Source organism: Carya illinoinensis, chromosome 6 (genome assembly GCF_018687715.1).
Source record: "Carya illinoinensis cultivar Pawnee chromosome 6, C.illinoinensisPawnee_v1, whole genome shotgun sequence".
Lineage (NCBI taxonomy): Eukaryota > Viridiplantae > Streptophyta > Magnoliopsida > Fagales > Juglandaceae > Carya > Carya illinoinensis.
This window is the reverse complement of record NC_056757.1, coordinates 1,839,804-1,865,577: the sequence shown is the minus strand read 5'-3', so window position 1 is coordinate 1,865,577 and position 25,774 is coordinate 1,839,804. Positions and strand designations below refer to the sequence as shown.

Sequence of the window (25,774 nt, the reverse complement as noted above, 5' to 3'; positions counted from 1 at the left end):
ATATATATATATATATATAACTATGTTCCATCTATATGAGCAATTATAATTGGATAATGAGCAAAATATAAAATACAACATCCAATAATTTGGGGGTGGGAATTTACTTTTTCCTTTCTCAAATTGACAATGTGCATCAATATTAGCGCTTTCATTTATTATTAGACCAGCATTCATTTTATTTGGTTTCCTACGCTTATAACCATCCAATATTCAAATCAAGCGACTAGCAATTTAATTAACGACTTGAAAAATGAGTGCAGTATTTAATCCTCAACGTAATATGCTTAAACAAATTACATATTGTCTTTCGTTAAATAGCAAGAGTATCTGATAATACTAGATTAATTATTAAGTGATACTGTAATCTAAATTACTTGGGGGCTATCGGCAGCAGCGGCCTTATCTTCAACAGCTTAGATATCTCATTATGCTCTTTAGATATCACCTCCAACAGCTTAGATATCTCATCATGCTCTTTATATATCACCTCCAACAGCTTAGATATCTCATCATGCTCTTTAGATGTCTGCTTAGATATCGCACCATGCTTATGCTTAGATATCTCCTCCACTTCTTTTGATGTCTTATGCACAGATAGCTCCTTCATTTCTTCTGATGTCTCCCACTGCATGTACAGCTATCACATCACAATTAAGTCGATCAGTTTCCTCATAAATTACATGTAGTAATTCCAACAAATCCATTATATTCTTTTAATGACTAGCCATTTTTTAATTAAAAATAACCAAAGATAGAGATTTTATTGCTTGCTAAAATGGTTCAAATTCAAATTTACAAGACTGACATGATATTTTTAAAACATGGGTTGGAGAAAACTTCTTCCAATATAGGTTGGAGGAAAATTCTGTTCTTAAGATTAGTATAAGATTTTCCACCAAATTGGATTGGAATGAATAATCCCCCAACCTAACTATATACAAACATGCAAATTAAATTATATAATAATATATCATAGATCAATCATCCTCCTCACTTAACACGTGCTTTTGTCAAACCATTTATCCCAAAGATATATGGGAATTTATTCATTTAAATAAACCTTCATGACATGCGAGCCATGTAACTCTTTTTATAAGTAGATCACCTAGTATAAAATACTCGATTAAATGAGGATGAGAATTCAAATTTATAAGGACCTCTAAACATATATATTAAACCACCACTTTCTTTAAAAAAGTTTGAGCTGATACGGTCAGCACTTAATTAAATATACACACAAACATAGATGATAAGTAGAAATTTTCTTAGTTAATAATAGCCAAAGATATAGATTTTAGTGCTTAATAAATTTTTGAAATTCAAATTGACTATGACATGATACTTTTGAATGGGTTGGAGAAAATTTCATCCAATTTAGTTCGAGAAAAACGTTGTTCTTAATATTAGTACAAGATTTTCCTCCAAATTGGATTGGAAATTAAGAATCCCCCAATCTAATAATATACAAATATATAAATTATATGAAAAAAATACTTATCAATATAGATAAACCATCCTGGCCTAACACGTACTTTATCAAACCACTTGTCCAAAGATACATGGGAATTTAATCATTCAATTTAGACCTTTATATGTGAGCAGACTCTTTTAATTATAAGTAGAAGACCTAAAATAGAATATTCAATTAAATAAGTGAGAATTCAAATTAAGGACCTCTAAACATATATGTTTATAAAATATCACCACTTTTTCAAAAATGCTTGAGCTGTCAAGAATTGAATAGATAAAAATAATTAAAGTTAAAAAATATTCATATGGAAAATTTTATATATTATACTACCATCCTACTTTCATCCCATAAGTAAGAAGTGATACATTTATCACCTTTGATTGATTATTTATTGCATGCTTCTTTATCATCCGATGGTGATAAAGTGTCACATCTTACTTAATAGGATAAAAGTATGATGAGAGTATGGTGTATAGCATTATTACTCTATTCATATATACACATAATTATGGAAATAATAAGAACCCGAAGATGATGATCAACAGTACCAACCTGCAAATTTCCGATGAAGTATAAAAACAGAAGCAAGCCAAAGATCGATATTAAAACTGTGAAGCAGTTTTCCCAATAATAAGAACTTGTTTCAAGGTTTTGACCAAATGAACTGCTAGAAAATGATCAAAAAACATTAATATATATATGCTCAAAATAAATAACAATTTATAACGTCTTTTTACCTTCAAGTTATTATCTTTAATTTGTTGAAATTAATATTGTGGTAGCTGAATTACTACTTGACATGCACGTCGGACATGCATTTAAACTATAACTTTTAATCAAATATCACTTTCATTCGATTTTATTCATTGAAATAAGTAAAGAAAAAAAAAAAAGGTATCATGTATATGGCATAATTTTAATGGATGGTTGGATATTAAGAGCTGATGATCATCATGCACATCTTAGTATTTTTGGTAGTAAGATTTAGTTATGTCTCAAAGTGGTACTTTCAATATTTTATGTTTGATTACATTGTAAAATGGATGTGGAAAGTAATTTAAAGGAACAAAATGCATGTATGATTATGTATCTCAAGAAAAAAATAAATAAATAAAAAGTGTAACATGCACGAACCTCAAATTTCGAAGGCCCCACCAAAAACAGAAAATGGTCTTTCGCGGAAAATCCATGGACTCCAGAATACGAGATCGACGGGCTTCTTGGAATATTCCAAAATCAAAGAGAGTGGTATTTGGATTTTCTAAAGAGAAAAAATTATTTAAAACTATTGTGTTATTGCTAGAACCATGACCACAGTTAAAAGAAGTCTTGCTACATCCGGCATCAGGCTTACAGGCCATGTGCCAGCACGTGGTCTCTCGTTCGATGGAGAAGAAGTACCAAAAGGCACCCAGTACCTGATGATGATGATGAAAGTTAAATATTTCATCCATCTCTTTATAAATAATAGTACTGATTAGTAGTGTAATTAATTATAAAATATGATAATAAATGATGAAATATCATCATGTAACATACATGACTGGCAATGAGATACAGAAAGAGATTGAATCCAGCTTTCATCACCATAAAACCTTTCGTATTCTTGTTCCTTTCTGCATTCACTTTAGGCCTTGGCTTGATATTCTTGTTGACTATTTTCCACAATCTGTAGATACGGAAAATCCTTGGCACATATTGCAAAAGAACAACTGCATTTAGGAATTTCCTTCCGTCCCGGAATTCCGAATTTCTCATTTCTGAAAATATAATTGGCACTAGCACCTGTTCATGTTCATAAATATAATTAATGGAGGAGATCGGTCCATGGAATAACTTTTTGTTCCGATCCATTTTTAAGTTTGTCATAATACCTGGGGAACTGGAAGAATGCTGAGAATGTTAATTACGTAGTCTGAACACTTCATGTCAGGCCGGTCATGTATTTTTTTTCTTGCAATCAGATACCAAATAGCAATCAAATCAAGGAACGATCGCACACAAATAGCAATGATTTCCAAAGTGGTATCTAACTCAATGCATTTGGTAGACTCGTCGATGAAAGGAAGATAAAAGAACAAAGGGTCCACTGCTACTGCAACTACGCACACCATGATAGGCCACGAAGGTCAGCCAGAGCTCCTCGGCCAAATCCCAAATACTTGGGATAAAAAGGAACGTAGATGGCCGTACGTAAAGGGCTGTGCATGCGGCATGCAGGGGGACGTGAAGGAGTAATGGCACGTGAAGATGGCAATGGGTGCAACGGTGTGGACTGGGTCTCTTGCAGTTGCACGTTTTACGTCGTTAATGTATTTCTGTTAGTTTGTTTATTTACGTGTTAGTTTGTTATTTTACGTAAGTCACATGATCTACTTTACGTGTGTTTCCATTCCGTAGCTTTAGCTACCAGTTTGCTTGTATTTCGGATTTGATTGTACCAGGCTTTACATATTTAAGGAAGCCGCCGTTATCAATGAAAAGGGTACGAAAAATCTTATTCAATCTTGCGGTACTTCTCACCCGAAGAGAACTTGTTATTTACGTTGTAATTTCTAAGTTGGGACCTATCACACCACTAAAAACGCCACATCCCAATTCCCCGTCAAAAGGCCAATTGCCCTTTTTATTGTTGTCTTTTTTTCTGAACCAGTACCATCATTCTCGGGACCTTGCCTCTCAGTATCCATGTCCCTGATCAGCACAACATGATATGTGTGTGTGTATTTACATATATATATATATATATATATATATATTTACAGACCCAAAAACATTAACAGAGAGGTAGCAATTATATATATATACATGCGCATGCATGCACACACACATATAGTCAACATGACAACTGCTATATATTCATTATTATTTTAACTATTATCATTACGGACTCATCCTTGATGTGTTATTAAATCATGAGTAGAAAATTATTTACTATGATCTTTTGTTATTTATCAATCATTTGATGTCACATACAAAAAATAGGAAGATAAAATAACATTTTTAAGGCATTGTATAAATTTTACACTCCACATAGAACGTTTTCTTAATAGATGGAACTAAGCATTCTTATAAATTAACGGATGTTTCAATTACAAGTTCTTAAAAAAATCTAAATATTCAAAGACGGATTGATCTATATTAATTTAATCCATAGAATATGCTAATATTTAAAATGCCGTATTAATGATGCCTTCAGATATTGTAAAGAATCTAGAGAAATATTTTTACATGATAATGATCCCATTAATAATCAAATTTTCTTTTGATTTGACATTAATAATCAAATTAATCACGGTAGACATATTAATTTCTGATCAATTTAGAGGAGTCTCTATCGACAGATTAATTGATCCAGTTACTAGAGGTTGGCAAGTGGAACAGCTTCGAGCTCTCTTCAATCCAAGCTTGGTTGCAGATATTTTAAAAGTAATGATCTATCCAGATAAGATGATTGCGTCACAAGAAATAAGTGGAAAGTTTAGTGTGACAAGCAGTTACAGATTCTTTAAGGAGAAGCTACAATGGTGCAGATCAAGGGAATGTTCAAATGAAAGGCAACAACAATCTTTATGGAAGGCATTATGGAAACTGAAAGTCCCTAATAAAATAAAGGTCTTTACTTGGAGGGCATGCAAGGAGGGTACCATCTCAACCAAATCTACATAAGAAACATGTTTATATCGAGGGGCGCGGCCCTGCTGTTTTTGCAAGCAACAAATTGAAGACACAGCTCATACTTTATTTTACAGTCAAGATATACATTCCAGCTGGTTTTCTTACATCCCTATGATAAAACATATAGGAAAAAATTTGTTTGAAATGCAGATAGCATTGGTAGTGTTAGACAAGGGACAGGAGGGAGAACTAGCCTCTTTATTTGCTATTGCCTGGGGTTTTTAGTGGAGAAGAAACCAAATGGTTCATGAGCAGAAGACTATTGCAGTTCAACAGATCATTGACTATGCTCTTTCTGTTATAAGGGCATTTACTGATCTGAGACAATTGCTTAAGCCACAGGCTCGAGTTTATTATGACTGGAAGCCCCCAACAACTGGTTGGTTGAAACTAAATGTGGATGGTGCTGTTTTTGATGAGGTTCATAAAGCAGGTGTGGGTTTGGTGCTCAGAGATGGGACTAGTAATGTTCTGTTGGCAGTTAGCAAAGTTGAGTTTGAAGTGAACAATGCTGAAGCCATTGAACTGGTGGCTATATTTCGAGCTTTACAGCTGTGTGTGAGTATGGGTATCCAAAGATTGACGGTGGAATCAGACTGTTTGATGGCTGTACAAGTGCTCAAAAATGAACTTGAATCTGATGCATTGTTGGTTCCATTATTAAGTGAAATCAGAAAGCTACAGGGACTGCTTGTAGAATGCAAATTTTAACATGTATATAGAGAAGGCAATTGGGCTGCTTACATTCTTGCCTGATTTGCTTGGATGTTGAGAAGGGTTACTCACATTCTTGGTCGATTTGCTTGGAATGTTGAGAGTATCTCCATGTAGTGTGATTGTTGTCCAGACTTTACTTCTCAAACCATTTGGTTTGATAACTGTCTGTAACTTTCTTTTATTAATGAAATTTCACCATGTTTCCTATAAAAAAAAAATAATAATAATCACGGTAGAACTATACAAAAACCAACACTCTACCTGGAAAATTATTTCAAGTAACACTGCCAGATTTTAATTTATTTGCTTCTAAAATCATTGACAGTACGTGCTTGCAAAAACTGAAGCATCTCATTACCACTTAAATTCCTCATCTTGGTTATAATAACACACGGCTTTCCCAATGAAGAATTGAGCCCTGAAAAGTTGATCAACCCAAGGAATTACTTCTTCATGCACCACGAAAACTCGCAATACCAAAACCTGCAGAGAGGTACAAGTTGAAATTAGAATATTTGCATTTCATCGCACATCCTCCCCAAGTTTCGCCCTATAAGAATTGATAGTTTTAAGGCACCATGGTCGCAAAATTTCTTGTGCACCTTAATTTACAAGAAGTAATCAATAAAAGGTCGAAGGATGATAGGAACAAAGTTAGTGGTAGTGATGGCCCGTGCAGTGGACTACCAAACAACAATATTTTAAATTCTGTTTTGGTGATCATTCTGGTTTAATAAAATTGGAACATAATATTTTGATACCGTACATTTCAATATGGCAGTTCAGGATTAGCTATATATATACACGGAAGAATTAAGATTTATAAAATGAATATATGTTGAAAACATTTAAAACATGAAGAAATATTAGAGTCCATATAATATTAAAGAGTCATAAACTTGAGTTGAAACACAAGGAAAACAAAGAAAAAAATTAAGAATAATGCTACTTGGTCATCTGAAACTTATCGCTCAGATGACCCTCTCCACATGGTACTGTCATGCCACGTAGTTCATTAAAAAATAAAATAATACAACAAAAATACAAACACAAAAGAGGTAGAATATATATTTCTATATAATTCCTCTTTTTGTATTCTTTAACACCCTTTCATTTTAATATATATATATATATATAAGAAACCACGTGACGCTACGTGTTTGTGCCGCATCAAGAGTCATCTGAGCAGTAGGATTCAGATGGCCCAGTATTGGTAGTAATAGTACTCAAAAAATTAAGAGATGAAAAATTATTAAAAATAATGAGATTTAAAAGAATTAGGGGACATATTCAAAGGTACAAAAAAAATTTAACTAATAACTCTCTTTTAGATTTTAAAATCACATGAATGCCATATAGATTTGCAATTTATAAAAATGTCATCCAAACTTAATAAAATTATAAAATTTCAATTAAAACAGTCTAGAATGGAATGTAAACAAGAATTGGCTGAAACGGGCTTGAATTTGGAACAAAATGCAATATGGATGTATAGTGTACAAGGTACTAGACCAAAACAAGAAACTCTGACGGTTGTTCCTTGCAGAATGGAATGGAATTCTAAACTTTGTCAAAGAGTCCAAATTTGCATATATTTCCACTAAGATGAATGCTTTGGTCACAAAAGAATTTTATAAAAGTAAAATTACATACAAATATATTTTGATGTAAAAAGTTAGATTGTCATTTTAGTTTTATTATAAATTAGAATTAATGTATCATATCAATACGCGAGTTCACTAGCTAATATATTTGTAGCGGCAGTACTTTTCTTCCACTAGTACTATCCATACCAAAAAAATTATAAAAAAGCAATACACCGCTACTCTGATGTCCAGATCGACCAATTAGTACTACTATAAATCTATTAACTTGACGATTATCCACAATAATTATACATAATGATCGAGGAATATGGTACTTGAAGCAGCGAACTTTTCAACTCAACTTTTGGAAACAAGAATTAGCAAAAAAAATTCGGATCCTTCCTTACGGAAGTTTAACGCATTAAACTTTAATCCGTTTCTAACGAAATTCAATAGAATTCCTCCTAATATACAGAAAAACTAAACACAAAGCGAACGAAAGTGGAAGAGAGACGCAAAAACCAAACTAGAACCAAAAGACAAAAAAAATAGAATCGAATTATATTAATGACAAAGTTGAAGGACAATCACTTGCATGGGGAGGTTCTGGCCGGGATTGGCAAAACAAATCGATCATGAAACCGTAATAATAAAACAAGATCGACAAAAGAAACCCACCGGACAAGGAGAGTACGCTAAGAGTAATTAGACAATCAGGATGTACAGTACATGATGGAGAACTCCGTGGAGGGCAAGTTCAAGCTAGAAGGAAGATTTTTCTACTTCTTCGAAGAGAGAGAGGAGGTTCGCAGAAATTGGTGAGATAGAGACGGGGGCGCCCCGCGACGGGGGCTTATATATCCTTTATAGCCGAAAATTGATATTTATAATCTTCGAACATGCAAGACTCATCTACACATTTGTTATTTTAAAATAAGTAGATATATATATATATATATATATATATATATATCTGGAATCTAGATGCAGAAAAAATCATAAGAATTTGTTGTAGTGTGTTGAGTACTTGTATTTGTGGTATGGATTTTCAATCAGATATGTATAGCACATTAAAAAAAATATTTATATGATACAACAATTTATATAGATATAACATTTTCAAATAACTCCTGTAATGGATCAAATTATGATGTAAAATCCAATTTATTGCCATAGTATCTATATATATATTTTTATAATAATGCTTATTTTTCTATTTATTCAAAAATACAAATGACGGTTGCGATTAATACCTGGTTTTAGGGTTTTAAATGAAATGTTGAATTCTTACTGAGATGGATGGCATTCTAACTGTCACAAGTAAAGAATATAATTCTCTAGTTTATTTAATTTCTGACCAAGTTCTTCTAAGCACTTCTTCATCCATAGCAATTCCTTACTAGGTTCACTAATTGCAATATACTTATCCTTTGCGATTGACAAAACAACACATTTCTACAGTTAGGATTATCATGACATAACTCCTCTTGAAAAAGTAATCAAGTACCCTAAAGTAGACTTTTTGAAATCAATGTCACCAACTATACCAGCATCTATAAAACCATCAAACACACACTGGTTCTCTTCCATTTAAAAGCAAAATATATTTAAGAGTGCTAATTTCTCATAGTAGATCTTCTTAACTAATTTTCCGTAGAAGGCTGACGTCCTCTAGTAGATCTTCTTAATTAATTTTCCCTAGGCAATTCTAAAAGAAAAAAAAGAAAAAAATTTGCTATGCTTGTTGTTCTAGTCTTGTATTTTAAATTCCAAGTTCACCACTTTCAGTAGTATCAAATTATTCATCCAATACATCTCCCCCATATTAATCACACATCACAAAATTAAGAAGGGAAAATTGAATCCATATCAAAACTCGATGGTAATAGCCAGACATGCATAATTAATTTAGAGTAGAAAATGAACCTGCACTTAAAGTTGGAGCGAGGAAACAAGAAGATAATTTAGATTAAAGCAATAAGTCATAGAAAGTGCCGTAGATCGATGCTGCATATATCTAATTAGGAGTGAGCTGCATTAATATTGAAGATGCAGATCGAAGCTAGCAAGTTGTGAATATTATTAATGGTCATATGTCTTTATCTTCTGACAAATATATATATATATATATATATAATATTGAGTGAAGCATTGGCATGAGTCCATCGGGCCCTTTACTCAAGTCTTTCTTTAGCATATAAAGTCGTTCGTAAAAACCAATAAAAACTAATTAATTACTCCCAACTCCAAAGCCAGATAAACGTGTTAATTATTAATGTAACATAGGGAAAATCAAATGATTGAAAAATGCAATTTGCTAATTTACTAGGCCTCGTTTGGACAAGTTACTGTAAATTATATGCTAATTTGCTAAACCTTCAAGAAAGAATATACAGATCAACCGAGTAAAATTTTTGCAAACTTGACCAAAAAGTGAGATTCCATGTTGCATGGTGACAGCACGATCAGTAATTGTTTCTTTTAAGATATGAATCTTTTTGACCGAATCTTAACGTGCACGTAATAGTTTGACCTACGAGACTACGATTACGACTGATCTACAAGCTGGAACGTTCTCATGAGCTGAGTTCCATGCATGCGATGACCACATGAAAAACATGTTTATTATCTCCTTTTTCTCTTAATGTTTCTAAACTATGTGAGGGGTTCTACATACTTGCTTTTCCTCTAAATACTTTAAGTTTTTGCATAAGCAATGTTTTTGTCATCATATTTGACCCACTTTCATTATTATGGATTTTCTCAATCTGTAATAATTTTATCTCCAATGCATCACGAATATAGTGATACCTCATATCAATATGCTAGCTATAGGGTTCTAAATGAAATGTTGAATTCTTACTGAGATGGATGGCATTCTAACTGTCACAAGTAAAGAATATAATTCTCTAGTTTATTTAATTTCTGACCAAGTTCTTCTAAGGACTTCTTCATCCATAGCAATTCCTTACTAGGTTCACAAATTGCAATATATTCATCATCTGCGGTTGACAAAACAACACATTTCTACAGTCAGGATTGTCATGACATAACTCCTCCTGAAAAAGTAATCAAGTATCTTAAAAGTAGACTTTTTGGAATCAATGTCACCAACTATACCTGCATCTATAAAACCATCAAACACACACCGGTTCTCTTCCATTTAAAAGCAAAATATATTTAAGAGTGATAATTTCTCATAGTAGATCTTCTTAACTAATTTTCTGTAGAACGCTGACGTCCTCTAGTAGGTCTTCTTAATTAATTTTCCATAGGCAATTCTAAAAAAAAAAAAAAAGAAAAAAAATTTCTCTGCTTGTTGTTCTAGTCTTGTGTTTTAAATTTCAAGTTCACCACTTTCAATAGTATCAACTTATTCCTCCAATACATCTCCCCCATATTAATCACACATCACAAAAGAAGCAGGGAAAATTGAATCCATATCAAAACTCGATGGTAATAGCCAGACATGCATAATTAATTTAGAGTAGAAAATGAACCTGCACTTAAAGTTGGAGCGAGCTAGGAAACAAGAAGATAATTTAGATTAAAGCAATAAGTGACAGAAAGTGGCGTAGATCGATGCTGCATTAATATTGAAGATGCAGAAGCTAGCAAGTGGTGAATATTATTAATGGTCATATGTCTTTATCTTCTGACAAATATATATATATATATATATATATAATATTGAGTGAAGCATTGGCATGAGTCCATCCGGCCCTTTACTCAAGTCTTTCTTTAGCATATAAAGTCGTTCGTAAAAACCCATAAAAACTAATTAATTACTCCCAACTCCAAAGCCAGATAAACGTGTTAATTATTAATGTAACATAGGGAAAATCAAATGATTGAAAAATGCAATTTGCTAATTTACTAGGCCTCGTTTGGACAAGTTACTGTAAATTATATGCTAATTTGCTAAACCTTCAAGAAAGAATATACAGATCAACCGAGTAAAATTTTTGCAAACTTGACCAAAAAGTGAGATTCCATGTTACATGGTGGCAGCACGATCAGTAATTGTTTTTTTTAAGATATGAATCTTTTTGACCGAATCTTAACGTGCACGTAATAGTTTTACGTTCGGATGCTCATTAATGAACATTTGAACGTAAAAACAAAACGTTCGAACGTTTTAGAGTTCTACCTTAAAGCGGGAAAAATCCCGCCCATTTTTCTAATATGTTTGAACGGATTGCTTCCAAAATATATATATTATTATATATAATAATATATAATTTTATGTAAACTCAATTTTCATTGATTAAATGAAAAAATAATCTTCATTAATTGTATATAGTTGATATATATTATATAATATATATATTCATAATATAGTAGTATATTATACTACTATAGTCTATATATAGTATATATACTACATAATATGTAGTATATAGTTATTATACTACATCAAAATATTATATATATTATATATTATACGTTATTATATATTAATACTATTATACAAACAAATATGATATATATATTAATAGTATTATATATACTATATTATATAATATATAATACATACTATAGTAGTCTTATATAATATACTACTACAGTCTATATATAGTATATATACTATATACTACTATAGTAAATGTAGTATATACTACATTTACTATAGTAGTATATAGTATATATACTACTATATATTATATATTATAATCTATTATAACTATATAATATATAACTATAGTATAGTATAGTTTATATAATATTTATTAAACAAAATATTATATTTTATAGTATATAATTTATTAAATATTATAATATATAATATATAATATTATATATATTATAATATATCATCTACTGATATTTAATAAATTATATATATATATATACTATACTATCCGCTGTTATATATTAGTACTATTATATATAATATATATTTTATAGTTATTATAATACATAATATCTATAACTATATAAAATCATATAATTTATTGAATACGTTTGAATGTCATTTGCTATACGTGCGGACGTTAATGTGAAATGTCCGAATGTTAAACACAATACGTTTGAATGTTTAATAAATGTTCGAACGTATGTATGTATAAGTTCGAACGTTAACTGTATATAAAGTCTTGCCCGATGGCAGTGGAAGACTCATTTCATCCAAAAACAATCCGAACGTCCTTCTCTCTGCCATGCATGCCGCCGCATCTGCCGTCCTACGCCACCGCAACCGTCACTAAAAGGTAATGTGCCCTCTCCGTTTCATATAGACACTTTCAATTTTATCGGTGGGTTTCAAAAATTCGAAACCCACCAAGGCCGGATTTTGTTCTTGATTTTCCGGCCACCATTGGTTGTTTACCGTGTTAAACGGTAAACAACCACCGTAGAAACATTTTCCATAGCTTATAGAGTAGTTTTATGGTTTATTTTTGCTTCAAAACGCACGTTTCAAAGCTTTTGAAAATGGCTGAGTTGACTCAGCCATTCTATCTCATAACGTTTAGACGTTAAAAATAAACGTTCGAACGTGTGATGTTTTAGTTTACTTACGTCTGAACGTTACGTTATAACGTGCGAACGTAAATGTTAACATTCAAACGTTTTTATCCAACGTTTTTAAAGGACGTTGGATTAAACAGTCGAAAGTAAACCGTTCATATTCTTTTGTTAGCAAATACGTCCGAACGTGTGACGTTTGGAATTCATTACGTCTGAACGTTACATTTTAACGTTCAGATGTAATCAAGTGAATTTAATATAATTACTATCAAACGTTTAATGATGACATTGGATAATACGTTTGCACATTAATAAAACATTAGAACATATTTATAGGATGTTTGGATCAAATTCACATTCGGATCAGATCTGAATACGTTCGAACATTTGTTTGAAGTTACATTTGGACGTAAATTTTTTATATTAGTTTGAGTATCATCGTTCGAATGTTAATAGTTTACATTCGACTATCTTAATGCACGTTCAACGTAAAATCGTTGTACATTCGGACGTAATTTATTGTTCGAACGTCAAATAAGTAACGTTCGAACATATTTCTATTTAATTTAATTTCTATTTTCTCGTCTTATTATTATTATTTTGGGTATTAAAATTGTGAAATTTTTTAATATATTTACTGTCAAAATTATGTAAATTTATAATGATGATATTTTAATTGTGTATATGTTGTAATATGTATATATATGTAAATTTAGGGATTATTTTCTTATATTTTAACTTGTATTCTTTTTGTTTCAGGATATGGCTCACTTTATGATAACCAAGAAACAAGGAAGGGATGAAGGCAATCCAGACATTGTTCGGCTGGGGGCACGAACTGTTATGGGTGAATGAGAAATTCTGATTAATCAGTATGATAAGTTCAACTAGGAGCAGAAGACGCTCATAGACGTCTTCATCACGAGAGGCTGGGGCCCAATTTGCACATTGAGGAGAAAGATTTACCCCTCAATGGTTCGGAAGTTTTACACTAGGATGACGACCATGCCTAATGATGTATCATCCCATACCCTCACTGTACGCAGTGTACAGTTTGAGTTCTAGGCTGATGTTATCCCCGAGTTACTCCAGGTTTTGCGGATACTGCTTGAGGCGACAGCTGCTCAAGCTGGTGACACAGTAGCTGCATTTGCTCCTGGCACCTTTGAGGCAGATCCAGCCACTTCTGCTTCATCTATGGGTCCTGTTGACACTATGCCCAATGATCAGGGAGATCGGCCCGAGGCGAGGATATTGCTTCTGAGGTTGGTGATGATGAGCGGGATTAGGATTTCTACATCCTCACTAACACAGACCAGACAAAGCTGGATAGGCCGAACTCCTTCAGCCAGAATTAGCTATTGCCTTTCTTTAGCGTGTTGCAAATTTTTGTTGCAACAAATGTAGACCCTGTGGCACATAAGACCACATTCAGTTGGGCTCGCGCACAGTTCCTTATTCGCTTGACAAGTGGAGATCCATTAACTTACCACTCATTATATTTGAGCGGATTCGTTACGAGGCCAGCATTGTTACAACGGATAATCTCCCATACGGAGTCATCATCAGCCACTTATTACTAGCCCGGGGAGTGCCACTCTAGGTGGAGGATATGATATTAAACCAGATGAGCCCCATCGACATGACCACACCGTAGGAGCATTGCATAGGGGAGAGGTTCAGCTCAGTGTCATGCCGCTCCTATATCAGATCTTGTTCCTCCGACTGATGTTGGGGCCAGTGTTGCTTCCCCGTCTACGAGTACTAGTCAGCAGCCGGCGACTACATCTGTAGGGGATGTGCAACCTGCTTGGGTTGATGCAGTGATAACAGATATGAAGGCGCATATAGACCAACAGATCGATAGACAGATTGCGCATATAGATCAAACTGTCGTACATCTTACACATCATGTAGATGTGCTAAATAATAAGGTTGAGACATTGACTGAGGAGTTTCGATCTTTTATAAACCAGCAGTTCTAAATGTCATTTGTAAAAATTAATCATATTTTGTTTTCTATTTTTGACATATGTAATGGACAATATTATTTAATGTATGTATTGTAGCTTAATTTATACTCTCAATTTTATTTACTATTATGCAACCTTAATATTAAACAAATATATATTATGATGAATTTTTACAAATTAACATATAACGTTCAAACTTTACAACTATACATTTGAACGTTGGCGCTAATAATTGTTACGTTCACACGTAATTACATATAACTTTCGAACGTTGGCGCTAAAAAATTTTACATTCGCACGTAAATATACATAATGTTCAAACGTTAATGTGACTTGTGAACAAATTAATTAAAACGTTCGAACGTTACAAATTTCTTCCCCAACATTTAGTGATAGTTCCCACAAACTGTCACATAAAAAACTTTTTGTGACGGTTTGGAGACTGTCACTATCTTCAATCCATCACTAAAAACTATATTTATTGTAGTGTGAAAAACATTTTTATTATCTCCTTTTTCTCTTAATGTTTCTAAACTATGTGAAGGGTTCCACCATACTTGCTTTTCCTCTACATACTTTGAGTTTTTGCATAAGCATTGTTTTTGTCATCATATTTGACCCACTTTCATTATTATGGATTTTCTCACTCTGTAATAATTTTATCTCCAATAAATCATGAATATAGTGATACCTCACATCAATATGCTAGCTATAGGGTTTTAAATGAAATGTTGAATTCTTAGCAATTCTTAGTGATGGCATTCTAACTATCACAAATAAGAATATAATTCTCTAGTTTATTTAATTTCTAACCAAGTTGTTCTAAGCACTTCTTCATCCATAGCAATTCCTTACTAGGTTCACTAATTGCAATATACTCATCCTCTGCGGTTGACAAAACCACACATTTCTACAGTCAGGATTGTCATAACATAACTCCTCCTAAAAAAGTAATCAAGTACCCTAAAGTAGACTTTTTGGAATCAATGTCACCAACTATACCTACATCTATAAAAACATCAAACACACACTGGTTCTCTTCCATTTAAAAGCAAAATATATTTAAGACTGCTAATTTCTCATAGTAGATCTTCTTAACTAATTTTCCATAGAAGGCTGACGTCCTCTAGTAGATCTTCTTAATTAATTTTCCCTAGGCAATTCTGAAAAAATAAAAAAAAAAATAGCTCTGCTTGTTGTTCTAGTCTTGTGTTTTAAATTTCAAGTTCACCACTTTCAATAGTATTAACTTATTCCTCCAATACATCTCCCCCATATTAATCACACATCACAAAAGAAGGGAAAATTGAACGCATATCAAAACTCGATGGTAATAGCCAGACATGCATAATTAATTTAGAGTAGAAAATGAACCTGCAGTTAAAGTTGGAGCGAGGAAACAAGAAGATAATTTAGATTAAAGCAATAAGTGACAGGAAGTGCCGTAGATCGATGCTGCATATATCTAATTAGGAGTGAGCTGCATTAATATTGAAGATGCAGAAGCTAGCAAGTGGTGAATATTATTAATGGTCATATGTCTTTATCTTCTGACAAATAGATATATATATATATATATATATATATAATATTGAGTGAAGCATTGGCATGAGTCCATCCGGCCCTTTACTCAAGTCTTTCTTTAGCATATAAAGTCGTTCGTAAAAACCCATAAAAACTAATTAATTACTCCCAACTCCAAAGCCAGATAAACGTGTTAATTATTAATGTAACATAGGGAAAATCAAATGATTGAAAAATGCAATTTGCTAATTTACTAGGCCTCGTTTGGACAAGTTACTGCAAATTATATGCTAATTTACTAAACCTTCAAGAAAGAATATACAGATCAACCGAGTAAAATTTTTGCATACTTGACCAAAAAGTGAGATTCCATGTTACATGGTGACAGCACGATCGGTAATTGTTTCTTTTAAGATATGAATCTTTTTGACCGAATCTTAACGTGCACGTAATAGTTTGCAATTGCACTAACTAAACCCAGAACTCCCACGTACAAGTCAAGGCACCTACACTTTGCAACGATAACAGAAGACACTTGTTTGGTGATGCCATTCTCTAAGTGTATTGGAGGACATTCTCTCTCAAAAGATAAAAAATTTTCGAAACAATGATCCATATATGTACCAATTAACTAGTTATAGTTTTCAACATAAGCTACATAACAAAGACCAACAAACAAATGAGGAATCGTCTCACTTACCATCAATATAATTCCTTTTGCATATGATTTGATTTTTTCTACAAGGAAGTGCAATTGTCCTTAACCCACTCTACAACATTGATGGAATGGTACATGGGTTGGAAAGTATTAATGGGAAATTATGGGTGGATCAACTTGTGTTGAGTGTTAACAACATTCTCAGTAGGTTGTATAATGGGTTTACCTCATTCAAGGAGGCTAGAACCGAGGTTCCATCATCTACCATTGCTTCACCTCCTGCCAGCACTAGGAAGACAAGAAAGCATAAGTGGGGTATGCGGTTTGGTGATACATAAGAGCAGAAGAAGAATTGAGATGGTCAAGTAGACTCGGAAAGACATTTGTCAGTGGAGTTACACTCCTCTATGGAAGAGTTTGATATTTTGGTTTGGTTGAATATAAATATTGTCAAATATCCTATCATTGGGGAGACAGATCATAGTGTTTGGTCATTCCTATTTCTACAATAACCCTAGAGTCCCGCTTTAGCACCAGAGGCATATATTGGATCATTTTAGGAGTTCATTATCTTCTACTATTGTAGAGGCTTTGATTTTTACTCAGAATTGGATTGAAAGGAAACTGATTCTAGTTTGAGAGATGGTGGATTATGTGGATTATTGCGAGGAGGACGACGAGTAAGATGGAAGCGGTAAATACTCTTAATTAATTCTTTGTTGTAAGTTGTTTGATGTTTTGTATTTGAAATTAATTTTGATTTCAATTGATATAGGTTCAAATTTGGGAAAAAAAAAAAGTTCAATTGCAATCTAGTTCGGGCACGCATTAATACACATACAGTTTGTTAATTCATTCCTTATAGGCTTGTATTTATTTTCTTACATTTTCTATTTCAAGTACCTTAATTTTTTAGACATCATATTCTCATTTTCATCCATGTTTTTTATGTTTTTCTTTTTTCATGTTCATATGGTAATTAACATGGTTATTAACATATTGTACAGTGCATCTTGGACACTAGCTTGGTACCTTGGAGAGACTATTTCTAAATTCTAATAGATTTTTCTTTCTAGAGTACTCAAACTATTTGTAATAGTTTTATATTAATGTATGATATTTTTGAATATTTATTTATAAACTTTATTTAGGGATTGTGATTAATTTAGATTAATTTTTAATAATTTAGATGTAGACTTTATTTATTTCTAAGTTTGAAAACATGTATTTTTTTTATATGGGCTTAAATTCATATATTGGCCCAGTGTCGTCATTCTGTGTCACGATTCCAAAATAGATGAATGGTCGATTAATCTGAATGTGATATATATATGAAAAATGTTGGATGCAAGCGTCGGGTGTAACCGGCCGGCTTGCAAGCAGCTTGCCTACATCATCTAATAAAGCGGTGCGTTTTCATCTATTTACTTTTTTACTCTCCATTTCCTTCTATCTCCATCTGTCTCTCTCAATTTCGCTCCTCTCTCCCTCCCTCCCTACATCTCTAATTCCGTATGACCTCTCACTCTCACACTCCATCTCGTTTCCTCATTCCTCTTATTCTCCATATCGTAATCATAAATTCATCACTTTCTTCCTTTCTTCCCCAACCCCGACCTCAAACCCTTTCTCTTCCCCCACTCGTCAGCTCCGACAGATTATCATCTGATCCGCAAGACAAGAATCTTTTCTGTTAATTCAGAATACAAGTTAAGCCATACAAATTCAATCTTTATTTTTTTTTTTTCAACTTTTGAAAGGGCCAGAAACAGGTTCCCACACAGCTTCCTATTCACTCACGCCAACGCCCTACCATGTGACGGTAGCTGGATATCATCATTAAAAGAACAACACTTGAATCTTATCTATTAAAGTTATGTTGGAACTAAATATATTTTATATAATATAAAATTAATATGTTCGAAAGTAAACTACTACGAACAAACGAAGATATATGAATAAAATTAATATTATATATATTTATATATTAGGCTTTCCTACGCAAGAATCTTTCGCATTTATGACGCAAATCTATTTTTTTTTTTATCTTATTTTTTAAGGAAAATACTAGTTCGATCTACATAAATGTTTTACTGAAAATCTTTACTGAATTTTTTAATTTTTTTAATTTTTTTTTACTTAACTATTAAGTAAGTGTTTTTAAATGAATATATTATATTTTTTTATTTTTTAAAAATATTTAAATAATTTAGAAAAATGGTGAAAGAAAAAAAAAAAAAAACTATGCACTGATTGGTAGAGATCATAATCTCTGTGAATGTAGCACAGTCCATTTTTAGAAGGGACAGAAATGGTCCCCACACTTCCTATTCACTGCCAACTAATTAGTACCACGTGGCCCACCAATTGCAGATGAATGGTCGATGAATCCTTCCTCCTTTCTTTTCTTCTTCTTCCATTTATTTTTTATTTTATTTTTTTATTAAAATTTTTTTAAATGTTTTTTTATTTCCTTCCAAACTGAAATATCTTCCACCACTCAAAAGGTTCAAATTACAGACAAACTGGAATTAAAAGGAGAAAGCAGCAAACTATCTATTTACATAGTTGCTCAGGGTGGATCCTTCCCACTGAAAATTCAAAAGACATTCAAAAATTTTGATTCTGTGTATATTATATCTCAAAACATCAAGTTAGTAGATGCCCAAGAGGTCGATGAATCTGAATGAATGCGATATTTCAAACACAGATATCAGTTGCTACTATATGATCAATAAAAGAGGTAGATATCCATGACTGGCAACTTTTATTGTATATGCAGGTCCCTTCTGAGTAGTAGCTAGCATTTATTAATGATGGCAAATTATAACAATGGTCAGTTTGTATCTTTTTTTCTTTTTTCTTTTAATCAAAGAAAGATCAATCTTATTCATTGAGCTTTACATCATTACAATGCTTTTCGCAATTGATACACTATGATCTCACCAGGCCCTTCTTTATCCACACTACTTTCTCATAGTCTAATGCTAACTTAGCTATGATGTGCTGCTTGATTACTATCTCTGGGAGCATACTCAATCTTCCTTACCTCTCTATCACAAAAGAAATTTTTTTATATCTTCTACAATCTGTCCATACCAAAATCAGTTCTCTTTGTTGACTTTTGTGACTTTTGTAATCCCACACCGGTGGGAAATAAGAAAGAAGCAGGTTTTTAAGGTTATAAATAAGAGGCTTAGCCTCTTAGTTTAAGTGTACCAGTTGAAAGCTTATCTAGTAACTTTTGATTTTAGTTAAATTCCTCTATGAACCTTTTGTAAAAAGGGAAGAGGTGTAAAGTTAAAGTTTTACTAGTGGGGTAGCTTTGTAGGTGTGGTGAGGAGAAAAATTGTGTGATTGTAACAATTTTTCACATAGTGAATTTTCTTCTCTGGGTTTGGTGGTTTTTCTCCTGTTTTGGAATTTCCACGTAAATTTCTTGTGTTGTTATTATTTCTCTATTTTTCTTATTAATCCTGCAAAGGGTAGATCCTAGTGGGGTGAATTTGGGAGGTCCAAATTCCCAACAATTGGTATCAGAGCTACTAGGTTCTTTTTGTGGGGTGGAGCTTTGATGTGGTAGTGTGGATACGTACAGTCTAAGAAGGTTCTGTCTAGGAGATTGGAAATTTTAAGTGTGTCCATTGTGACCCTCCAATCTTTCCTGGGAACTGACTTAGTGACGTACTATTCATTTCTACAGTAAATTCATCAAAACAATGTCAGGAAGTAGGCTTTCAAATCTTGTCAAATTTGAGGTGGAGAAATTTGATGGGAGAATCAATTTTGGCTTGTGGCAAGTACAAGTCAAGGATGTCTTGATTCAATCAGGATTACACAAGGCATTGAAGGGCAGACCAAAACATGAAGTCAGCACTGGTACTAGTGTGACTGGTGAAAGTAGCAGATATAAAATGAGCGATGAAGATTAGGAGGATTTGGATTTGAGAACAGCAAGTGCAATACGTCTGTGCCTGGCCAAAACTGTTCTTGCAAATGTGCATGGAATATTTACGGCAAATGAACTCTGGGAAAAACTTGAAGAGTTGTATCAGACGAAAGACGTCTCAAATCGTGTGTACCTGAAGGAGCAGTTTCATACACTGCGGATGAATGAAGGTACAACTATTTCAGATCATTTAAGTGTTCTCAATGGCATTGTCGCTGAGTTAGAAGCTATTGGAGTTAAAATTGATGATGAGGATCAAGCCTTGAGACTCATCTGGTCTCTTCTACTTTCCTATGAGCACATGAAACCTATTTTGATACATGGGAAGGAGAAAATAATTTTTTCAGAAGTTACCAGTAAAATCTTTTCTGAAGAGAGAAGATTAAGTAGTGGAAGTAATGCTCCACTTGAGAACTCAGTAATGGTAGCAGCTGGAAATTGGAAGATGAAGAACTCCATGAAGAAGAAAGTAGTCTGCTGGGAGTGTGGATAATCTGGGGACGTCAAGAAAAATTGTCCAAGAGCTGGAGCAGGTTCGGCAAGTGGCTCCAAGTCAGTAAATGGAGATACTGGAAATGATGCTAATATTGTGTCTCTCTCCATGGAAGATTTTGCTCTTTAAAAAGAGACATGTACATCCTCATGGCATGTCGCTAATTCCCAAATTTGCCATGATAGAGGATGTGTTAATGTTAGCGGGTCCACAAGTTTGCACACAGGCATTGGTTTGGCATTGATGCAGGGTGTGTGGTGGAAATTCATGTCGATGGCTGATGAACTTCCAGGAGAGCCAAACGTGGAAGTTACACCATAATCTTCAGCAAGGTTATTTTCGACATGGGTCGAAGTGAAATTCTTGGAATTGATTTATTCTGAGTGGGTATGCTTTTATGGTGAAGCATGATAGCGGAAGTTATGAAGATCTTCATTGAGGTGAAGTTTGGCTGTGGGACCAGTCAAAGTCACAAGGTGGAGATTGTTGACTTTTGTAATCCCACATCGGTGGGAAATAAGAAAGAAGCAGGTTTTTAAGGTTATAAATAAGAGGCTTAGCCTCTTAGTTTAAGTGCACCAGTTGAAAGCTTATCTAGTAACTTTTGACTTTAGTTAAATTCCTCTATTAACCTTTTGTAAAAAGGAAGAGGTGTAAAGTTAAAGTTTTACTAGTGGGGTAGCTTTGTAGGTGTGGTGAGGAGAAAAATTGTGTGATTGTAACAATTTTTCACATAGTGAATTTTCTTCTCTGGGTCTGGTGGTTTTTCTCCTGTTTTGGAGTTTCCACGTAAATTTCTTGTGTTGTTATTATTTCTCTATTTTTCTTATTATTCCTGCAAAGGGTAGATCCTAGTGGGGTGAATTTGGGAGGTCCAAATTCCCAACACTCTTCACTACTCTTAACATCATTAACCACTTCAAGGGCATCCCCTTCAAATATCATCTGCTGAAGACCTAAGTCAATGCTAAATTCTATAGCTCTCTCTAGTGCCAAAGCTTCAGTCTGTAATGGACTGCGTATATATGAATCTCCTTGGCATACCAGTAGAAGCCACCAACTCACAGTCCCAGTTCCTTACCACTATACCACCTCCCATAGTAGACTTCTTCACATCCAGTGCAGCATCTCATTTCACCTTATACCAACTAACTTCATGCTTGCTCCATCTAACTGCAATGCTCCTCTGATTTGCAACTACCGTTTGATCTTTAGTACTTAGTTGAGCTTGCTAATAATTTTCTACTTCCACTGATAATTTGGTACTTCCACCATCGCTCCCTGTAGCAAATTCAAAGGGCTCTTAAACTTACCCTAAAAAACAAACCTATTCCTCCTCACCCATATTCTTCTAAGAGTGCTACAAGGGTGCCGCCGAATAGAAACCGTTCGGCATGCTACTAGGCAAAATTCACTATTTTAATTTTTTTTTCCTATTCATATTTTGTTAACATTTTTTAAAAACATAAAAAAATATCAATGCACTAATACTAGTCACTTTCTTAACCACTAAATAAAAGAAAAAATTTAAAAACAATTAAATGTATTTACAGTCAAAATGAGGAAGCAAAATAGAGAGATATAGTAACATTATTCTTCTTCTATATACACAAGCTTCAATCTCAGATTTTTGTAAAGATGAGACAACATTTTTCCATGTGTTATAAAAATCTCCATCCATGCACTTTCATTTTTGTAAGATGCTTGATGAATCTGCGCACACAGCACAGTTCCACAAAGTATGACTACTGGTCTCCTCATGCTGTTCCCAAATTGGACAGAGGCCTTTATCAGTGAAAGGGACAAAAACCAAACTCCTAAGGAACTTCTTCAAACTCGCAATACCAAAACCTGAGAAGTACATATTCAAATTAAGCCATTTTTTTATGAAATCTACTAAGCCATTTTTTAGAAATAAAAAATAAAAAAGAGAAAGCTATACAGAACGAATTAAAGTGGAAGAGAGAGAGCAAAAATCAAAGTGGAACCGAAAGTCAAAAATTGAATCGAATAGTGACCAAGTTGAAGGACAAGCTAGCACTTGGGAGGCTCTGGACTGGCAAAACAAAATGATGAAACCGAAATCATAAAACAAGGCAAAATAAACGCACCAAAGACTACTCCCCTTTCGAAGATTAGACCACCCGGTTGTACAGGCTAGAGGACTCCATGGGCGATCTGTGCAAGATGGAAGATTTTTCTACTTCTTCAAAGAGAGAGAGATATGGGGGCGACTGGTGCTTCTATGCATATTTATGGTTTTGAAATGATATTTGTAATATTAGAATTTGTAAAGTTCACACATTTGTTTTGTTTTTTTTTTTAAATTATATATATATATATATATATATTTAGAATCTACGCTTTGGATTACCGGAATAATCACTACTAAATCTTTTTTATTTGACATTTGTGGTTAAAAAGAGGAAAACTTGTGAACTTCACGATTATTATAGATTTTGAAATATACCGGAATTGATTTAAACTAATTGGTCTTTTTTTATAAAGGATGTGATTGAATTTTTGTTTAGAGAGTGCTATCTCTAGCTCGGAAGTTTGTTTGTAGAAAGTATTAATAGTAGTGATGTCTAAATCAGTCTAGTAATTTATTGGTGGCCGGAATTCCAAATGGTTGATACGGAGATATCTCTATATATATCTGGTCATAAATATAAGTTTCTTTTTTATGAATGAATGATGATATTTTCCTTAATAAAGAAAAAAAAGGACCATAACATGCATGGGAAAAAAAAAAAAAAAAAACAGAGAGCTTTTGTGATGGTATTATTTGCTTTTCCTTGGCATTAATAGCCCTCATTTTCGATGGTACCGCAAAGATGTTATCAAATTCAATGTCCTTATTTCAAGAATTGGTCCACACCGTCAAGGTTTTCATATGATCTATAAGAAAACCTATTGAGATTAAAAGAAAAACATTTTTCTTTCTTTTCTTTCTTTCTCAGCAACCAAACAGGCCGGATATATTTGGTCAAATTCTATACAACACAAAATTGCTAGTCAGCTCATTCTAATTGATCCGTAGCTTAATTGCAAAGTACAAAACTAGATACACACAACACCTTCGCATGCCGCAATTCTGCCTTGCAGAAGTTATATTGCCAATCCCTGCGCACGAATTAGCTAGCTGATAACGGTGATACAAAGTTTAAAACACAGCATGAATGTCCAAGCTAAATATTTATAGACCCTACGTACGAACCTTATATTTTGGCGTTACAATAGGCTGAATAATTTTGATTTCTGGAAAAATGGAAAATAGATTAGTAAAACCCCAATTTTCAGCTTTTCTAAGGGCAACTAATTAAATGTATGTTTGTGATTGTGATAAAAATATTGTTTTTAACTTAAGGCTTATAGCTTAAAGTTTAATACTTTAAGCTCTACTATTAAAAAGTTATTTATTATTTAGAATCCTTACGTCTAAAGCACTTTCAAACATATTAGATTTGTTTAAAAATAAATTAAAAAACCTTTTTTGAAATAGAAATGACATAAAAGGGCATATACTTGATAAAAATCAAATATTATAATAAAATAATAACAAAAATAGTGTAATAGATTTTTCAATAATTATAATGAAAAAGAAAATATTTTCAATGATGCATAAGTGATAAAAGAAGAATAAAAAATATTGATAGACAAAGTTTTGAGTAGATTATACGAGAATAATGAAAAATATAGATAGACAAAGTTATCATTGTATTAAAATGATGAGGGTCATTTTGTAATGTACATAGCACAACAAAAATGGACTACTTTTTTTTAAGTGCTTTTAACAAAAAACATCACTTTGATACTTTTGTTGAAACGTAATTTTTTGTTTTTTTTTTTAGTTTAGAAGTACTTTAATATAAAACTACCAAACAAATAAATTTTGTCATTTAAGCACTTTTGACCGTTCTACCGCACTTTTTAAATCTCTGATCACCGCAATCCCAAACAGGCTCTAATTCCCTATTGCCTTCCAACTTCCACATAGTACTATTTTCTCCCCGGGAAGAAGCAAAAATAATTTTCTCCGCAGATCAACTCATGTGAGCATCAAGAAGCTAGGAAAGGTTGTCTTTTTGGAATTAATATCGCGCATTGTCACGCCCAAAGGTATCTCCATTTTCTCTAAGAACGATTCAGTTCTCACCTTCATTCGTCTTTTGTATGAGATTAGTCATCTCTTTTTCCGGGATAAGATACTCCCTAAAAGAAATTAAGATCTTCCTTCAGCGGCTTGAGAG

The 25,774-nt window shown here is 33.0% G+C and overlaps 1 protein-coding gene across 1 annotated transcript; it reads right to left on the bottom strand.

The window, feature by feature from the left end:
• Positions 1–373: 373 nt before the first annotated feature.
• LOC122313652 (cyclic nucleotide-gated ion channel 1-like) lies at positions 374–3,588 on the bottom strand. The gene is made up of 3 exons (XM_043128829.1): positions 3,349–3,588; positions 3,014–3,259; positions 374–628 (listed from the first exon to the last, which is right to left on the bottom strand). The coding sequence occupies exons 1-3, from the start codon at positions 3,586–3,588 to the stop codon at positions 374–376; spliced, it is 741 nt and encodes a 246-aa protein (XP_042984763.1).
• Between the last annotated feature and the right edge of the window lie 22,186 nt (positions 3,589–25,774).